The 19,611-nt window shown below is 40.0% G+C and overlaps 1 protein-coding gene across 1 annotated transcript; it reads left to right on the top strand.

Moving 5' to 3' along the window:
- Positions 1-388: 388 nt before the first annotated feature.
- On the top strand, positions 389-1,431 carry LOC141411411 (vomeronasal type-1 receptor 94-like). The gene is given in 1 exon segment (XM_074042898.1): positions 389-1,431. A coding segment is annotated over 1 exon segment (933 nt). The 5' UTR covers positions 389-498.
- The last annotated feature ends 18,180 nt before the right edge of the window (positions 1,432-19,611 follow it).

Genomic DNA, 19,611 nt, shown 5'->3' with positions numbered 1-19,611 from the left:
AACTTGAGTATTAAAGGTGGGAAAGGGTGTGGAGAGATTGATTTTTTTATGGTACTTGGGATTGAACTCAGGGCCTCATGCTTCCTAGGCAGGCACTCTACCACGTGTAAATTACCTATTCAAAGGGTGTCACTGTGACATTTCCATACATGCATACAAAGTACTTTGATCAAATTCTCTCCCTCTTCCTCCTGCCTCCAATTTTTGTGTTTCATTTTGCCATTTTTGTACATAAAAATGAGTTTCAGTCATATTCCCCCAAACAGCCCTGCTTTTGCAATCCATCTTATTATTATTATTATTAATTATTATTATGTCTAGATTCCATGAGCCAAAACCTGCAATGCTTGTCTTTCTGTGGTTGGCTTATCTCGCTCACCATATTTTGATAAAGGCAATGGTATTAGCTGAGACTGATGAAGGTGGTGAGATTTGTCATAAAGAATTATTCTTTCTTTTCTCCACAGACATTTACTATAAGCTTCTTTCTTCCATAAGATGAATAAAAACAAACTGTACAGTATTGCCAACTTAAGAAATGCCTTTTTCTCTGAAATTGGCATTGGAATCTCAGCCAACGCCATCCTCCTCCTCTTCCATGTCTCCATGTTCTTTCTTGAGCACAGGCCCAATCCCACTGACCTGCCCACTGGGCTCCTGGCCCTAACCCATCTCATGATGCTGGTGATCGCAGGATTCTTAGCTACAGATATTTTTGTGTCTTGGCACAACTTTTAGGACAATATTACATGCAAATCACTTGTCTACCTATATAGATTGATGAGGGGCCTGTCCATTTGTACCACCTGTGGGCTGAGTGTCCTCCAGGCCATCACCCTCAGCCCCAGAAGTTCCCGTTTGGCAAAGTTCAAACATAAGTCTCCATATCACAGCCTGTGTTGCCTTCTTGCCATGGGGATCTTCTATATGTCTGTTAGCAGTCATATCTTCATCTCCGTGGTTGTCACCCCCAGTTTGACCTCAGACAATCTTATCTATGTCACCACATCCTGCTCTGTTTGGCCCATTAGTTACCTTCTCAGGCAGTTATTTGCCACACTGCTGACCTTTTGGGAAGTCTTCCTTATAGGGCTCATGTCCCTCTCCAGTGGCTACATGGTGACTGTCTTGTGCAGGCATAGGAGAAGGTCCCGCCATCTGCACAGCACCAGCCTCTCTGCAAAAGCCTCCCCAGAACTAAGGGCCACCCGGACCATTCTGCTGCTCTTGGGTTTCTTTATGGTCATGTCTATTATGGATTATGTTATCTCTGCATCAAGAATTATGTGGAACAATGACCCAATTCTTTATTATATTCAGATTTTTATTGACGATAGCTATGCTGCAGTCAGTCCATTGGTGTTCATCAGTACTGAAAAATGCATCATTATCTTTTTGAAATTCATGTGGGGGAGGACAATAAATGCTTAATTACTCAGGGGTGGGTACATAAAAATGAACCAATGCACTGGTGCAGAATAATTAACCATGCAATTCAGAACATACCCTTTTGTTTAAGTTACACTATGGAGTTATTCTTTTTCCATTAGGCTTATTTACTTACGTATCGATGGCAAATGCATAATGGTAATCAAACCATTTACCAGTCGTATAACAGAAATGTAATTTTAAATTTCAGAGTGGATCCTCAAGGAAAACTTGTTAGGTAGATCTCACTAGTGGAATCCTGGATTAGCTCACTGTTGTATTGGCTTTGGAGTATCCTCCAAAGAGCCAAGTGTTCATTGCTTCATTCCAACCCCAGTATGGATTCATACTATTCTTTTTTAGTCAGTAAAAGAAATAAAAACAATATCAGTGGTGTGTTTTTACATAGATACTAGTGTTACATGGCATTCATTATTTCAAAGGAGCAATTCAGGAAAATTTCACAAAACCAAATACCTTATATTCTATCATCTCATAAGATCATGATTCCTACTTTCATGTGGTAATTTTGATTTTTGTATCATGATAACTCAAAATAGATTAGGACAGTGAGTAAATTGTAGAAAGAACATGTTATATATATTCTACTTTCAAAACATCAAAATTTACAATAATAGTATGTGTGTTAACAAGATCAAGTAGCACTAATTGGGTAATGTGATTGAATACTATGCAATTATTGAAATGCTAATGAGATGTAAGAAATGAAGGGTCAAACAACCCAACTGATTGAGTATAAGACATGAACAGAACCTTCACAAGATGATATATATAGAGGACAAACACATAAAAGATGTTTAACATCTGTCATTAAAGAAGTGAAATTGAGACAGCAATGAGAAACCACTACCCTCCCACATAAAACCCAACCCTAGCAGATACTGGTGAGCATGCAGAGCACAGGATTTCTCACTGGTTGTAGGTGGGAGGTCAAATGATACAGTCTTTTAGGAAAGCAGTCTGACAGTGTCTTACCCTTAACGTAGTTATCTTACAATCTAGCAATCATGCATCTATGTTTTACCCAAATTAACTGAAACCTTTTACCCACACAATTCCTGACCACAAGCCCTTATAGCAGAATCATTCAAAATCACATTAACTAAGAAGAATAAGATGCGTGTCAGCGAAGGAATGGATAAGCAATAGTGCACCTTCCTTATGTTCAATTTCTATACAGCATGAGAGGAGTAGGCTGTGATGAACCCAATGACATGAATGGTTGGAAGGCATTTACAGCCTGGCCAGGTGGCACAGGCTACATACGTTCTTATTCCATCCACATGACTTTCCTGAGAAGCACTACCAGGAGGATGGCAGATCAGTGGTTCTCAGCTGGTGCAGGAGGCAGTGGTTGCATTCTTAAGGTGAAGAGCCATTGTGACTACGTGAGTGCACCTGTTTGTCAAAACCCAGAAATCTGGATGTTACCCAAAGAAGAAATGTTAATGGTTATTAAAAAACAAAAACAAGGATCTCACCTAAGTAACTGTTTGGTTTGAATACAGCTTGGTTCCCAGCTGATGGCACTATTCTGGAAGGTGGTGGAAACTTTAGGAGGCGGGTCTGGTTGGAGGAAGTACATATCTTGCGCCATGCCTTCGAAGATACCTTGTCACTGGACCCTTTCTGTCCCTTCTTTGCGTCCTGGCTGCCATGATACGAACATCTTTTCTCCACCATGCCCTTCACCCACAATGTTTCTGCCTTGCTGTGGCCCCAAAGCGATGGAGCAAGATGGTCATTGACTGAAACCTCTGAAATCATATGTATCAATATTTCTTTCCTCCTCTAAGTTGTTATTCTCAGGTAATTTGCCACAGTAGTGAAAAAAAGTTTAGCAGAAAATTGGTATCAGAGAAATAAGAGCCTCGCTGGGGCAAAACCCAGTCTTTGGAATTGGTTTCGGGGGGAATTTTGAAATGGTTGGAGAGGTTAGCAAAAGCTTACAGTGCTGTAAGTGGAGCTTGGTGGGTGATTCTGGGAGCTCAAGACAGGAATGGAGATGAGAATGTGGATGGTGGAGGCCAGGCTCATGAGGTTTCAGACTGGAACAAGGACTCTGTTGGGAAGTGGGCTTTAGCTATTCATGGAACATTGTGGCAAAGAACTTGTATAAGTTTTGTCTATTCCCTGAGCCTGCATGTGAAGCTGAGTTTAAAAGTTATGGACTAATTAATCTGGTGGAGAAAATTTCAAGACAGCTTAGCATTCAGAACATGGCATGGTTATTGCTAGAAGATTTTAGCTAAGTTTTCAGTGAGAACTGAGTTGAAAAGCTTGCAGTGTGTTTAGAAAAGTCTGTGTAGAGTTGTGGCTAAGAAAGTCATAGCTGCCGTGTACTTTGTACCAGGACAAAAGGAAAGATAAGTTGAGTGAATCTCAGTAATCAGCAGGGCCCCACTGATCACAGCTGAAGTGGGTAAATGCATAAATTCACTCAAAAGACTTTGTCTTGGGAAAAGACCACCAACAGGGCACCTTGCTCACACAGGGATACTTGGAAGTTGTTTCCCCAGGACTCATTTCACAGGCTCAGCCACTGAGGCACTCTGAAGCCACTGCAGCGATGGTCCAAGGCAGCCTGGCCATGGCTCAAGCTGTGACACACCTTGTCATTGTCTATGTGTTTTGTAGACATAAAGAATGCAGTTGTGGGGTCATGGGTGCTTCCACCCAGATTTCAAAGGAAGGCCAGGCAAGGTGTGACAGGTTCAGAGTACCTGCAGGTAGCTGCTGAGAGGGCATTGCTTGAAGCTGTGAGGTTGAATCTGAAGATGCAGTGGAGACTCCAGGAAGTTAGAGGTACCAGGAATGTGGCACCTCTGCCACATTCCAGAGCCAGAAGACGGAGGCCATGGGGGCTGCAAACAGCATGGAGGGACTACCTAAGCCATTTGGAGTTCTTACGATACTACTATGTGCCCTGATGCCACACATGGAGCTGCAGAATTTCATGTTTGCCCTTCTGAGTTTTCGTCTTGCTTTTTCCCATCCCTCCTTTTTCTGCCTCCACTTCTCCCTTTGGAATGGGAATGTTTACACTATACCAATGTGCAGTGGAAGTACGTAGCTTGTTTTTTATTTTAGAGGTGTTCACAGCTAAGAGCTGCCTGGAGCTTCAGAGAAGACTTTGAACTCAGACTTTTGAACAGTGTTAGAACTGGTGAGAAATTGGGAACTCTTAGAGATGAACTAAATGCGTTTTGAGATAGACATGAGCCTTTGGAGGACAGGGCCATATGTTATCATTTGACAATTAAATAGTGCCCCCACAGGGTCAATTGAGGAAGCCTTGGTCCCCAGCTGGTAGTGCTAGAAGGAGTTCTCTGGGGCATACCTTTAAGGTCATCTTGTCCTTTTTTGTCTTCTTTTTGCTTCCTTGTTGCCATGGTGGGAACAGCTTTCCTTTGGCATGCCCTTCATCCATGTTCTTTTTGCCTTGCCTTGGGCCTCAAAGCAATGGAGCCGGCTGACCATTGACTGAAACCATGACCCCAATAAAGCTTTTCTCTTTCAGTTGTCTTTCTCAGGTAATTTGTCACAGCAATGAAAAAAGCTAACAGAGCAACTTTGATGAATAATGTCTTGCAAATAATGAGACTATAGATAAAAGAACTGTACATATACACTGTACTCATGTTTGCAAACTTGATTCTTACAGAAAAATATGCTCAGAAGTCTACAACTACTACTGAGGCTGAATAAATAAATAAATAGGTATTGAGCAACAGGCTTCCCACTACTGGAAAGCAAAGATACAAATACACAGGAAAGGAAGTACAGCGTAACACGTGTTGTGCAGTATTGTGGTCAGAGAAGTAGGATATATTCATGACATGGGGGGCTCACAGTGACAATTCCAATTAGACTTACATTGTACATTAGTTACATCGCCCCCATCGTCTCTCCCCCGCCCCACCCCACTTAAAGAATGGGAAGAGATTTTCTAGTTCTGTTTCATATAGGTATATGAGGTCCACCGACCGTATACTGTCACCTTAATGTCCTTAATTAACCCTCCCCCTCCCACTATTACCCTCCACCCCCCCACACACTGTGCCTGTTTTACAGTTCTGGTTTTCATAATATTTGAGTTGAGGTTCAAAGGGATGGTTTTTCTATTTCTATGAAAAATGATATTGCAATTTTGGTGGGAACTGCATTGACCTGTGCATTAGTTTAAGTGTTATACCTATTTTATAATATTAATTCTGCTGATCAATGGACATGGGAGATTTTCTATACTTTAAAGTCTCCTTCATTTTCTTCAAGGTATTATAGAGGTCTTTCACCTCCTTAGTTAGGCTTATTCCTAGATATTTGAGGCAATTGTGAATGGGACTGTTTTTCCTGATTTCTTTCTCAGTCTGTTCATTGTTGGTATGTTGATTTTGTATCCTACCTGATCTCAGATTTTAGATCTGAAATCTTGGATTTTTTTTGGTGGCATCTTTAGGGTCTGTAAGGATAGGATCATATTATCTGCAAATAGGGATAATTTGACTTCTTCCTTTTCTATTTGTGACCATTTTATTTCCTTCTCTTTTCTTATTGCTTTGGCTAGGAATCCAGGCACTATATTGAATAACAGTGGGGACTATGGACACCCTTGTCTCATTCCTAACTTTAGAGGAACTGATTTTTTATTCCCCATTTAGCATGAAATATTCTATAGGTTTCTGCCTCTATTGACGGGATTATTTGATTTTTACACTTTATCCTGTTTATGTGCTGTATTATATTTATTGATTTGTGTATGTTGAGGTATCTTTTGCATTCCTGGAATTAAGCCAGCTTGATATTGGTGAATGATCTTTTAATGTGTTGTTGAATTCAGTTTGCAAGTATTTCATTGAGAATTTTTAGATCTATGTTCATCAACGAACTCAGTCTGTAGTTTTCTGTTTTGTTGTTACTGTGTCCATATTGGGTCAATACTGGCTCCATAGGATGGATTTGGTAGTGGTCCTTCCATTTATATTCTATGGAATAGAATATAAAGTATGGTAATGGTTCTTCCTTAAAGGTACGGTAGAATTGGGCAGTGGGTTCTTTCTATAACTGGACAACCCTCTCCTACTCAAGATCGGGCAAATATTCTGCCATTATTTTATTGCATATGCTATCTATGCCTTTAGCTTGCATCTCTTCTTCTTCTTCTATAACCAGGATTCAAAGGGTTGGTCTTTTAATGGTGTCTCAGAGCTCTTCACATTACATTCATACTTTCGTAGTATTTTCTTTGTTTTCATTGGAGTGTTCTATTTCTTCTACTCCTGGTATTCAATTTTCAACTTACTCCATTTCTATTAGTGACATTTTAGCTGAGTTGTTTATTTATTGAGCATTTCATTTCAATAATCTTGTTTTCCCAGTGGAATTTTATGCAGCCATGAAGAAGAACAAAATGTTATCATTCGCTGGTAAATGGATGGAATTGGAGAACATCATTCTGAGTGAGGTTAGCCTGGCCCAAAAGACCAAAAATCGTATGTTCTCCCTCATATGCGGACATTAGATCAAGGGCAAACACAACAAGGGGATTGGACTATGAGCACATGATAAAAGCAAGAGCACACAAGGAAGGGGTGAGGATAGGTAAGACACCTAAAAAACTAGCTAGCATTTGTTGCCCTTAACGCAGAGAAACTAAAGCAGATACCTTAAAGCAACTGAGGCCAATAGGAAAAGGGGAACAAGTACTAAGAAAAGGTGAGATCAAAAAGAATTAACCTAGAAGGTAACACACACACACAGGAAATCAATGTGAGTCAATGCCCTGTATAGCTATCCTTATCTCAACCAGCAAAAACCCTTGTTCCTTCCTATTATTGCTTATACTCTCTCTACAACAAAATTAGAAATAAGGGCAAAATAGTTTCTTCTGGGTATTGGGGAAGGGAGAGGGAGGGGGTGGAGTGGGTGGTAAGGGAGGGGGTGGGGGCAGGGGGGAGAAATGAACCAAGCCTTGTACGCACATATGAATAATAAAAGAAAAATGAAAAAAAAAAGAATCTTGTTTTCCAAATTTAAATTTTTCAGGAGTTCTATATCTTCATTAAATTCCTCTTTCATCTCCTTCTTTACCTTATTTGATTCACTGCTTATTTGAATTCTCTCTGAGGGCATGCAGGTGTTTATATGTTTGCTTTAATTGCATTGATAAATCTTTCCCGTGTTCTTTCAAGCTTAGTTTTTCCATTATTTTGAGTTCGTGATATTTGGAAAAGACATGTCACCTTCTTTTTGTACTACTTGTGTTCCTATGGTGATGCTGATGCATCTTAGGTCAAGCTTTTGTTTGGAGGGTTTTTTTTTAACTGAATTTTCTATTGTTTATACATTTATTCATATGTGCATACATTGATTAGGCCATCTTTCCCCCCTGCCCCCACTCTCCTCGCTTCCAGGCAGAACCTGTTCCTCCCTCTTGTCCTCCAATTTTGTTGAAAACATAAGAAACAATAAGAAAGAAATAGCATTTTGGCTAGCTTACGAAAAAGATAGCTATTCAGAGAGATTCCTAGCACTGCTTCCATGCACCTGTGTACCACAATCTGAATTGGTTCATGTTTACCAGACCTCTCCACTACTTGCCAGTCACCTTCCCATAGTGGCCTCTACCAGGTTAAGATTATTTTATTTGCTTCTCTACAGTGGGCACATCAAACACTTTAAAGTTTTAGGTTTCCTTTTAGGTTTCCTTCCCTTTCCCTATTCCTACTGTACATGTTCTCCCCCTTAGTGTTTGACCCGTGTCCAATAATATTACTGCATTTGTTTTAGGTCTATTATCTGCATATGAGGGAGAACATATGATTTCTGGCCTTCTGATCCTGGTTAACTTTGCTTAAGATGATGTTCTCCAGTTCTATCTATTTACTTGTGAATGATAAAATTTCATTCTTCTTTGTGGCTGAGTAAAATTCCGTTGTGTATAAATACATTTTCTTAATCCATTCATCAGTAGTGGGGCATCTTGGCTGTTTCCGTAGCTTGGCTATTGTGAATAATGCTGCAATAAACAAGGGTGTGCAGGTGCCTTTGGAGTAACCTGAGTCTCATTCCTTTGGGTATATCTCTAAGAGTGGGATTGCTGGATCATATGACAGATTTGTTTAGTTTTTTAAGAAGCCTCCAAATTGTTTTCCAAAGTGGTTGTACTAGTTTGCATTCCCAGCAGCAGTGCATGAGGGTTCCATTTTTCTGCATCCTCATCAGCATTTGTTGTTGGTGGTGTTTTTGATGATGGCTATTTTAACAGGGGTGAGGTGGGATCTTAGTGCAGTTTTGATTTGCATTTCCTTTATGGCCAGGGATGGGTGAGCATTCTTTCATGTGTTTTTTGGCCATTTGGATTTCTTCCTTTGAAAAAGTTCTGTTTAGTTCAGTTGCCCACTTTTTTGGTTCATTGATTTTGGGGAGTTTAGTTTTTTGAGCACCCTGTATATCTTTGTCTGATGTATAGCTGGCAAATGGTTTCTCCCACTCTGTGAGTGATCTCTTCACTTTAGAGATCATTTCTTTTGTTGTGCAGAGGCTTTTTAATTTCATGTAGTCCCATATGTCCATTCTTTCTCTTAGTTGCTGAACTGCTGGAGTTCTGTTGAGGAAGTCCTTGCCTATACCTATTGCTTCCAGAGTATTCCCTGCTCTTTCCTGTACTAACTTCAGAGTTTTGGGTTGGATACTAAGTTCTTTAATTCACTTTGAGTTGATACTAGTACAGCATGATAGGCATAGATCTAATTTCAGTTTTTTTCAGGCAGATAGCCTCTTCAACAAATGTGGCTGGGAAAAGTGGTTATTTTCCATCATATGTTTTTGGCACCTTTGTCAAAAATAAGGTAGGCATAGCTGTGCAAATTCAAATCAGGGTCTTCTGTTCCACTGGTCTTCGTATCTGTTTTTGTGCCAGTACCATCGCTGTTTTTATTGCTATGGCCCTGTAATATAGTTTGAAGTCAGGTATTGTGATACCTCCAGCATTGCTCTTTTTCTTGAATATTGCCTTAGCTATTCTCAGTCTGTTGTGTTTCCAAATGAACTTTAGGGTAGATTTTTCAATCTCTGTGATGAATTTCATTGGGATTTTGATGGGAATTGCATTAAACATGTAGATTGCTTTTGGTAGTATAGCCATTTTTACTATGTTGATTCTGCCAATCCATGAGCATAGGAGATCTCTCCACCTTCTGTAGTCTTCCTCAATCTCTTTCTTTAGTGGTTTGTCATTCTCCTTGTTGAGGTCATTTACATCCTTTGTTAAGTTTACTCCTAGGTATTTGATTTTTTGGAGGCTATTGTAAATGGAATTGTTTTCATATATTCTTTCTCAGTTTGTTTGTTATTGGTGTATAGGAAAGCTAAAGATTTTTGTAAGTTGATTTTGTATCCTGACACCTTACAGTAGCTGTTTATGGTGTCTAGGAGTTTTTGGGTAGAGTTTTTTGGGTCTTTAAGGTATAGGATCATATAGTCTGCAAATAGGGATATTTTGACAGTTTCTTTACCTATTTCTAGTCCTTTTATTTGTTCTTCTTGCCTAATTGCTCTGGCTAGGAATTCCAGTACTGTGTTGAATAGGAGTGGAGAGAGTGGGCACCCTTGTCTTGTTCCTGGTTTTAGGGTAAATGGTTTTAGTTTTTCTCCATTAAGTATGATGTTGGCTATAGGTTTGTCATATATAGCCTTTACAATGTTGAAGCACTTTCCTTCTATTCCTAGTTTTCTTAGGGCTTTTATCATAAAGTGGTGTTGGATCTTGTCGAAGGATTTTTCTGCATCTATTGAGATGATCAAGTGGTTTTTGTCTTTGCTTCTATTAATGTACTACTATATTACATTTATAGATTTGTGTATGTTGAACCACCCCTGCATCACTGGGAGGAAGCCGACATGATCATGGTGGATGATCTTTCTTATGTGTTGTTGGATTTGGTTTGCCATTATTTTGTTGAGGATTTTTGCACTGATGTTCATTAAGGAGATTGGCCTATAGTTCTCCTTTTTTGAGGTGTCTTTGTCTGGTTTTGGGATGAGTGTAATACTGGCTTCATAGAATGAGTTAGGCAGTGTTCCTTCCCTTTCTATTTCATGGAAAATTTTAAGGAGAGTTGGTTTTAGTTCTTCTTTAAAGTTCTGATAGAATTCAGCAGAGAATCCATCAGGTCCTGGACTTTTCTTTGGGAGACTCTTTATTGCTGCTTCAATTTCATTTCGTGTTGTAGATCTGCTTAGATGGTTAATAGGCTCTTGGTTCAGTTTTGGATAGTCATATTTCTAGAAATTTGTCCATTTCTTAAATTTTCCAATTTATTGGACTATAGATTCTCAAAGTAGTCTCAGATGAGTCCCTGTATTTCCTTGGTGTTTGTTGTTATCTCCCCTTTTTTGATTTTACTGATTTGTGTCCTTTCCCTCCTCATTTTAGTCATATTTGCCAGGGCCTTGTCAATCTTGTTTATTTTTCCAAAGAACCAGCTTTTTGTTTCGTTGATTCTTTGTATGGTTTTTTTGGTCTCTACTTCATTAATTTGGGCCCTTATTTTTATTATTTCTCTCCTGCTTGTTTGAGGTTTTTCTAGGCGTTTAAGATGTAGTGTTGGGTCATTTATTTGAGATCTTTCTGTCCTTTTAATATAGGCACTGATGGCTACAAACTTTCCTCTTAGGACTGCCTTTGCTGCGTCCCATAGATTCTGGTAGGTTGTGTTTCATTTTCATTAACTTCCAGGAACCTTTTAATGTCCTCTTTTATTTCATCTGTGACCCACTGATCATTGAGCAATGTGTTATTCAGCTTCCATTTGTTTGTATATTTTCTGCTGTCACTTTTGTTGAGTTCAAGTTTTAATGTACTGTGATCAGATAGAATGCAGTCAATTATTTCTATTTTCCTATATTTGCTGAGGATTGCTTTGTGCCCTAAGATATGATCAATTTTGGAGAATGTTCCATGGGCTGCTGAGAAGAATGTATATTGTGCAGATGTTGGATGAAATATTCTGTGGACATCAGTTAGGTCCATTTGATGTATGGGATGATTCAGTTCTAGAATTTCTTTATTGATTTTTTGTTTGGATGACCTAGCTATTGGTGATATGGGGGGTATTAAAATCTTCCACTACCACTGTGTTGGAATGTATATGTGCTTTTAAGTCCTTTAGAGTATGTTTGATGAAACTGAGTGCACTGACATTGGGTATATAGGTTGATAATTGTTATTTCCTTTTGGTGTATTTCCCCTTTTATGAGTATGAAGTGTCCTTTTATCTCATTTGATCAATATAAGTTTGAACTCTACTTTGATGTAAGTGTTGCTACTCCTGCCTGTTTTGGGGGGCCATTTGCTTGGTAAATCTTCTTCCAGCCTTTCACCCTAAGTCAGCATTTGTTTCTGTCAATGAGATGGGTCTCCTGTAAACAACAGATTGGATCTTCCTTTTTAATCCAGTTTGCCAAATAGTGTCTTTTGATGGGGAGTTGAGTCCATTGACATTCAGTGTTAATATTGCTAGGTATGTTGTGAAACCTGCCATTTAGTTGTTTAAGGATTTGATTTTGTGCAGCTGAATCAATGCTGCTCTCTGATTCCTTGTTTTTTCTTCTCCTGCAGTTTTATACTTCCCATCCTCTCATGGTTTTGTTTGCTTTCATCTTCTGTGTGCATAATTCCTTGGAGAATCTTCTGTAGTGGTGACTTGGTGGTCATTTATTGGTTTCGTTTCTGCTTATTGTGGAAGCTTTTTATTGCTCCATCTATTTTTAATGATAGTTTTTCTGGGTAGAGTATCCTAGGGTTGAAGTTATTTTCATTCAGTGCCCAAAATACCTCACTCCATGCCCTTCTTGCTTTTTAAGGTTTCCATTGAGAAATCTGCTGTGCTTTTGATGGGTTTATCTTTATATGTTATTTGTTTTTTCCTGTCTTATGGCCTTCAGTATTCTTTCTCTGTTCTCTCTGCTTGTTGTTTTAATGATAATATGCCGTGATGAGGTTCTATTTTGGTCAGGTCTGTTTGGTGTCCTGGAAGCTGCCTGTACCTGAATGGGCAAAACCTTCTCGAGATTTGGGAAATTTGTAATTATTATTTTATTAAATATATTATGAATCTCTTTTGCTTGCACCTCTTCTCCTTCTTCAATACACAATTCTCAGGTTTGGACTTTTGATGGAGTCAGTGAGTTCTTGCATGTTCCTTTCACAGCTCTTGAGTTTGTTTGACTAAGATTTATTTTTCCTCTAATTTCTATTTTATCTTTGAGTTCTGAGATTCTGTCTTCCACTTGTTCTAGTCTGCTGGAGTGGCCTCCCATTGTGTTTTTGTTTGTTTCTGTTTGATTCTTTTTTTGGATGTTTTCCATATCTTTTGGTCATCTCCTGTTTTATATTTTTTATTTTCATCTTTAATTCATTTATCTTTTTATAATGTCCTTTCCTTCACATTGGTGTTTGTTTGGGTTGTCTCTGAGTCCATTTATTTGTTTCTGTGTCTTCTCATGTTCTTCATTTTTGGTGTCTTGAAATTTCTTGAGTGTACCTTGTACATTTTGGTTAACCATGTCTAGTATCTTCTCTATGAAATTATCAGTGATTTCTTCTTTGAGGGTGTTTTTGTGGGCATCACTGGGTTCCTTAGTGTCATTTATCATTGTTTTGTTGGGGTTAGGTACTGGGTATCCATTTTTTTCATTTCCCTTTGAGTCCTGTGTTGATTTTTTTGAGAATGGTTTCCATCCTTCTTCCCATCGCTCCACTTGGTGCTCTGTAACTATGTTCTTAGTAGGTTAGTTGGTCGTTTTAATTACCTGTTTTCTTTTCCTTGATTTAATTTTTGTGCTGTGGCTGTCTTGGTTGTTAGCTAGGTTGGTGTGCTATTTCTGTCCCTGGCCTGGAGGTGTAATTTAGCAATAACAAATTCACAGGTTCAATACTGACCAGTTGTTTATATATTATTTAGAAGGGGGGAGTAATGCTTGTTCAGATAGCTATGGAAATTTGGGAAATTGGTTAGGTTGGCACTAAAAGAGGAGGGGGGAAGTGGAGTGGGTGAGTGGAGAAGCAATGTGGGGGCTGCAGGGTTTTGTGGCCCTTGTGTGTGTTTGGATGTATTTCTGTTGTAGTGCTTGTGTCAGGGATTGTAGGGGGGCTGGGGTGTGTACAGTTGGTATAGTAGGTTGGTTAGCAGGTGGTGAATGTGTAGGAGGGTGGGGTAGTGTAGGATGAGAGAGGAAACTGAAGGCAGGGGGAAGAAAGTGGATGAGAAGGGGCAGAAAGAGTAGCTGGAAAGGAGAACAATGGATTGTAGCACAGGAGAAGGAGGGAGAGTGAAGGGGGTGAGAAGCTAGTGGTGGTGAAGTTGATAATACAGAAAGGAAAAAAATAAAAGAGAAATTAAAACCCCACAATAATGAAACAAAAGAGGAAGGAAAACAAATTAAAACAGAAAAAAAATAGAATTTCAGTCTTAGTTTAAGTTCTGGAGTTACTCCTCCAGCATCCAGTCTTGGTATTGGCACATAAGCAGAAGCTCTGATGTGGTGTCACCAGGTGACTGGCTTGTGAGTAGTGTTTTGTTCTTCTGTCTACCACTTTAATTGAAATTGTTAGGTGAGGTAGGTTTGCCAGATCATGTAGGGTGGTCAGGGTTGTTTTCCCCAGCTGACAGCTGTGTTATCCTTCAGCTGCAGCTGTTTGGTCAGCTCCTCCCCCAGCAAGGTGGGGCACTTCAGTTTTGAATGCTGCTCTCTGGCTCAGGAGATCACCTCTGCAATCCACTACCTGTCCTGCTTTGGGAGGTGGCTTGTCACACACCCCCACCCAGCCTTCGCTGCCTTTCCAGTGTTTCTCACTGAGATTTCGGCACTGAGAGTTTAGTACTTTGCGTCGCCCTATTTCTCTGGGGAAGGTTCAGCATTCCACCCACCCCCTCCACTGTCCATGTTAGATTACTGTTTGCCATTTGTTTTTCAGTTTTGTTGAGGGAGGGTCAGTCTGCCCAAGGCCTACACTGGTTATGTTCCTGGGGGATGGGTAGGGGAGTCCCGCATTGTGTGTGATGCTCACCTGTTCATTTGCCAATTGACACCCAGGCAGGTTTTGAGCCAGCAGTGGTAGGGAGAAATGGTGACAACTTTTCTCAGTGCAGCATGGCATGTGAGGCTTTCCAGAGGCTAGGGGTTCAGGATGTCACAGAATTTGATTCTGTTTGATTCTCTGTTTCTGCTTGATGGAGGAGGATGAAGAGAAGGGGGGGAAATGAGAGAGAAACTGCTGTGGGAGAGGAGGGTTTCCCCAGGACTGGACCCATCTTGCTTGCTGTGCCACAGGTCACTGCTATTAGGTGCAATTAAAGGCTGATTGTAGGGTCAGTTTTTGAATTTTTTTTCTGTGCCTACTGTGATGGCAGTTATTGTTTTGGCTAGAAGCAGTCGGAATTACCCAAGTGTGGCCCCAACATCTCAGGGAGGTTTCTGGAGTCACAGAGCTTAGACTTTCTGCTTTTGTACATCTTGGATCTCTGTTTGGAGGTTTTAATCCCCCGTGTCCTTTCAGTTGAAGTATACGCAATATTTAGGAAAGGCTGAGTAGTGGGTGGGATGTGCCTCAATAATCAAACATTTGTTCACACTGCTGAAAATACTGAGTCTAGAACTGTACTCCACTTAGGGAGACGAAGATTAGCTTCAGAAGCAATCATAGTTGACACACAAACCCACTGTGATAATACAGTATTCCTAAGAACAATCACTCCCACAGGTGTGGGACCATCAGAAGAATGAAGGAAGAGAGATAACACCTTGTGGCCTAGGGAGACATTAGTTAATAAGGGATGGAAAGAAGAGAGGAGAATAATACTAATGAATAGTACAAGTTGTATGAGAGGAAGGAGATAGAAAGATCCAGCTAAAGGAATTTTTGGAGGGAAAGAAGAAAACAGAAAAAAAGACAACAAAGAAGGGTTGATGATAGGAATAGAGAGAGAACTACTCAAATTGTGGACAGAAAGAAAGGAGGAATGGGGAAGGTCATAAGGAGAGGAACAAAGAAGACATGGATAAAATTGAATATTGAAAGGTAGGCATTGTGGCTCACATATAATTACTGAAAAGAGAAAAAAAACAAAAAGTGAGAAAGATTAATAAAAATAAAACAGGGGCTTGAGGCATGGCTCATGTGGGTAGGTGCAAGGCCCTGAGTTCACACCCCCAGTACTGCCAAAACAAAACAAAAAAAAGGACAAAAAACAAATAGCCAGTATTTTATTCTCCAGAGAAGCTGCTTTTTTTGTAAAGGCTGAACTAGTTAGGCCAGTAGGGGCTTTCTGATTGGAGATTGAGCTCACCAGAAGAGCTACTGCTCAGGGCCCTGACACAGAAAAGTAGACTTACAGTACACTGCAGGTTCCCATCCTGGCTCCCAGGGCCAGACTCCTAACTTCCCAGGCACTCCACACTTGACCTGTTGTATCTTCCATATCCATGGCTGACTCACAGGCTGTCCTCAAGACTGATGCAGCTTTGTTCCCAGGCCACAGACCAGTGCTATCCTCTGCTTTTACTGTCTGTCTCTGTGGTCATGACATTGGGACCATGTGAAAATTCCCAAGATACAGCTGTGGCTATCGCCTTGCTCTTGAGGTTCTATACTGAAAATTGTTTCCTAAACCAATGTCTTAAATTGTTCACTCTGTGTTTTATTCTACTTTTCTCAGAGTTTCAGGTCTTACATTTAGGTCTCTGATGCCTTTTGAGTTGGTGTTTTGACAAAGTGAGAGATCAGATTTCAATTGACCTCAGATATTTCCAGAAGCATTTATTGAAAGAGCTGTCATTTCTCCAGTGTACGCTTCTGGCATCTTTGACAAGACTCAGTTTCTTGTAGACATGTGGTGTTGTCTACTGGTCCAGTGTCCTGTGTGTCTGTTTTTATGCCAGGACCATGCTGTTTGGGTTAGTATGGCTCAACAGTTTGACTTGAAATCAGGTGTTACACTGCACAATTTTCTTTTGTTGTTGTTTTCCCAAAGTGGATTTAGATATATGGGGACTTTTGTGCTTCCACAGGAAGTTTAGGATTTTTTTTCTAGTTCTGTGAAGAATGTCAGTGACATTTGAATGGGAATTACATTACATTCAGAGATCACTATGGATTATACGGACATTTTTACAATAGTAATTGGTCCAGTCCATACACATGGGAGACCTTTGTGTCTTTTAAGGTCTTCACTCTGAGCCAATGTTTGTCTTTGTCAGTGAGATGCATTTCTTACAAGCAACAAATAGCTCCTGCTTTAATCCAACTTGCTATTCTATGTCTTTTGATTTGGAATTTAGGCCATTAACAGTTACTGTTGTTACTGAAAAGTATGTAGTATTTCTAGTCATTTTGTTGCTTTTCTTCTTTATTTTGTGCTGGGGGTACATTGTGCATTGGCAATAGTTCTTACAATAGATCAAATATGCCATACTTGACTTCACCCACTCCATCATTCTCCTTTATCCCTCCTACCTATTTTCCTGGAATAGTTTCAGGAGGTCTCATTTTTCCATTTACATACACGTGTTCACAGCATTTGCTCCATGTTCATTCTCCTACATCCTTTCCCCATAGCCTCCCCCTCCCACCTGTTGTTTTTCTTACATTTACTTTTCCCATATTCCTTGTTTGCTAATCTTCTTGGTTCTTAGTGAGGGTTGTTGTTTCTTGCATTTTCCTGACTGAGTCTAACCTCATGAATTTTCTGCAAATTAGTTTTTGTTTATTTGAGGTGGTTTTTATTTCTCCTTAATTAGAAAGGGTAGCTTTACTGGATAGAGTAGTTTAGGTTGACAGTTGTTTTCTTTTCTGCTTGAAATGTATCATTTCATGCCTTCCTTGCATTCAGAAATTGTATTAAGAAATGTGCTGTTCAAAAGACCAAAAATCGTATGTTCTCCCTCATATGCGGACATTAGATCAAGAGCAAACACAACAAGGGGATTGGACTTAGAGCACACAAGGGAGGTGTGAGGATAGGTAAGACACCTAAAAAACTAGATAGCATTTGTTGGCCTCAATGCAGAGAAACTAAAGCAGATACTTTAAAGCAACTGAGGCCAATAGGAGAAGGGGACCAGGAACTAGAGAAAAGGTTAGATCAAGAAGAATTAACTTAGAAGGTAACACACACGCACAGGAAATCAATGTGAGTCAATGCCCTGTATAGCTATCCTTATCTCAACTAGCAAAAACCCTTGTTCCTTCCCATTATGGCTTATACTCTCTCTTCAACAAAATTAGAAATAAGGGCAAAATAGTTTCTGCTAGGTATTGAGGGGGTTGGGGGGAGAGGGTGGGGGAAGGAGGGAGGAATGACCCAAACATTGGATGCACATATGAATAAAATGAAAATAAAAAAAAAGAAATGTGCTGTTACCTGGAAGCAAGGGGGTGAGGGGAAAGTGGGTGAAGAGGAGAGGGAAGGGACGGGGGTGGGGCATGGGGAGAGATGGCCCAAACAATGTATGTACATATGAATAAATAAACCAAAAATAAAGAAATTGAAAGGGCAAAAAAAAAAAAGAAATCTGCTGTTATTCTGATGAGGTTTCCTTTATAAGTCACTTCTCCCTTGCAGCTTTCAATGTTCTTCGTTCTGTATATTTAATGTCTTAATTATAGCATGTCTGGGGGTGTTTCTTTTCTGAACCTGCCTGTTTGGTATGCTGAAAGCTTACTGTACCTGGATGTCCCTCCCTTTCTTGAGATTAGGGAAGTTTTCAGCTGTTATGTTATTGAATAAGTTATCTATGCCTTTAGTTTGCACCTCTTCTTCCATACCCATGATTCACAGGTTTGGTCTTTTGATGGTTTCCCAGAAGTCTTTCATGTTCCGTTCATATTTTCTCAGTATTTTTCGTTGCCTTTGATCTAATTCCTCTACTTTGTCTTCCATCACTGTCATGGTATGCTCACCCTGTTCCATTCTGTTAGGCAGACATTCAATTGAGGTTTTTATTTGGGATATTGAGCTTTTCAATTTTACAATTTCAATTTGATTCCTCTTTCATATCCTGCATTGTCTTCTGTATTTCATTCATCTGTTTATTTGGTACTTCTTCCTCTTCACTGTTGTTTAAGTCCTTAATTGTGGAGTTGACTTTGTGGGATAACTGTTTCCTTGTTGCTTCCTGTTTCTGCATTGAGAATTAAGCATCTGGGGCCATTTTTGGTAGGAGGCACCAATTCATTGTGTCCCTTTACTTGGGAATTTCTGAAGGATGACTTAGAACTGGCTAATGGCTTGGTTGTGGTGTGTTTTCTTGTATCCACACTGGGGAGTATAGATAGCTCAGTCTGGGTGCCGCTCCCTATTCCACATAGGGAGAGGAAGCTTAGGTGCTAAAACTATCAGAGCTGCTAAATCACAGCCTTGAGATTACAGCAATCCCTAAGGAAGATCAATTACTACCATGCTTCAGAATCTGTAGAGGGATATTGAAGCAAAGATGTGCCAGGCAGGGAAAGTGGTAAACTGAGGGACATGTTCCCCTGTTAGGAGAGGGAGGCCTTCAAGTTTAGCATCATTTCTGAAGGGAATCCCTCCTGAGGTAGATTTAATGTTAGAGTGTGGTTTTTCTTTTTTTTTTTTCTGCTGTCAGTTTGTCTAAAGTAGTTATACTGCTCATGACATCTCGTGGCTATTTGATATAATTGCACTTTTGATTTCAGTGGCTCTTGGTCTGATCCAACTATTCACAGTATTACTATTTAAATGACAGTGAATTAAAATTTCACTCTAAAGTCTAACACGAGTTGCTCATTGAGTTTTTTTGGGAAAGGTTCCAGATGCCTGTAAACCTAACAGAAGTGTTGGGACAGAGCCCATGATGTCTTAGAACCTCCCAGCACAGACTTGACCTTTCTGGATCATCCAGAGGCGCAATGGGCTCTCCTAGCACCTGGTGCTCAGGGTCCCGAGTCCTGTAAAAGGGCAGGCAGTGACCTACTGGTGACACTTGGAGCAGCTCTCACAAAGCAGCACACCTCAGCCTGACCACACCCTCTGCAGTTCTGGTTGGGGAGAACACTAAGACTTTCTCTAGCACACCTGCAGGAAGCCCTGCTGTGGCTTTGACCAGAAAAGGGGCTAACACGCTAAGTAAGGACTAGTC

The sequence above is a fragment of the Castor canadensis genome, chromosome 10, assembly GCF_047511655.1.
Source record: "Castor canadensis chromosome 10, mCasCan1.hap1v2, whole genome shotgun sequence".
In the NCBI taxonomy this organism is placed as follows: domain Eukaryota; kingdom Metazoa; phylum Chordata; class Mammalia; order Rodentia; family Castoridae; genus Castor; species Castor canadensis.
Note: the sequence above shows the minus strand (reverse complement) of the source record. Positions and strands in the feature narration are given on the sequence as shown.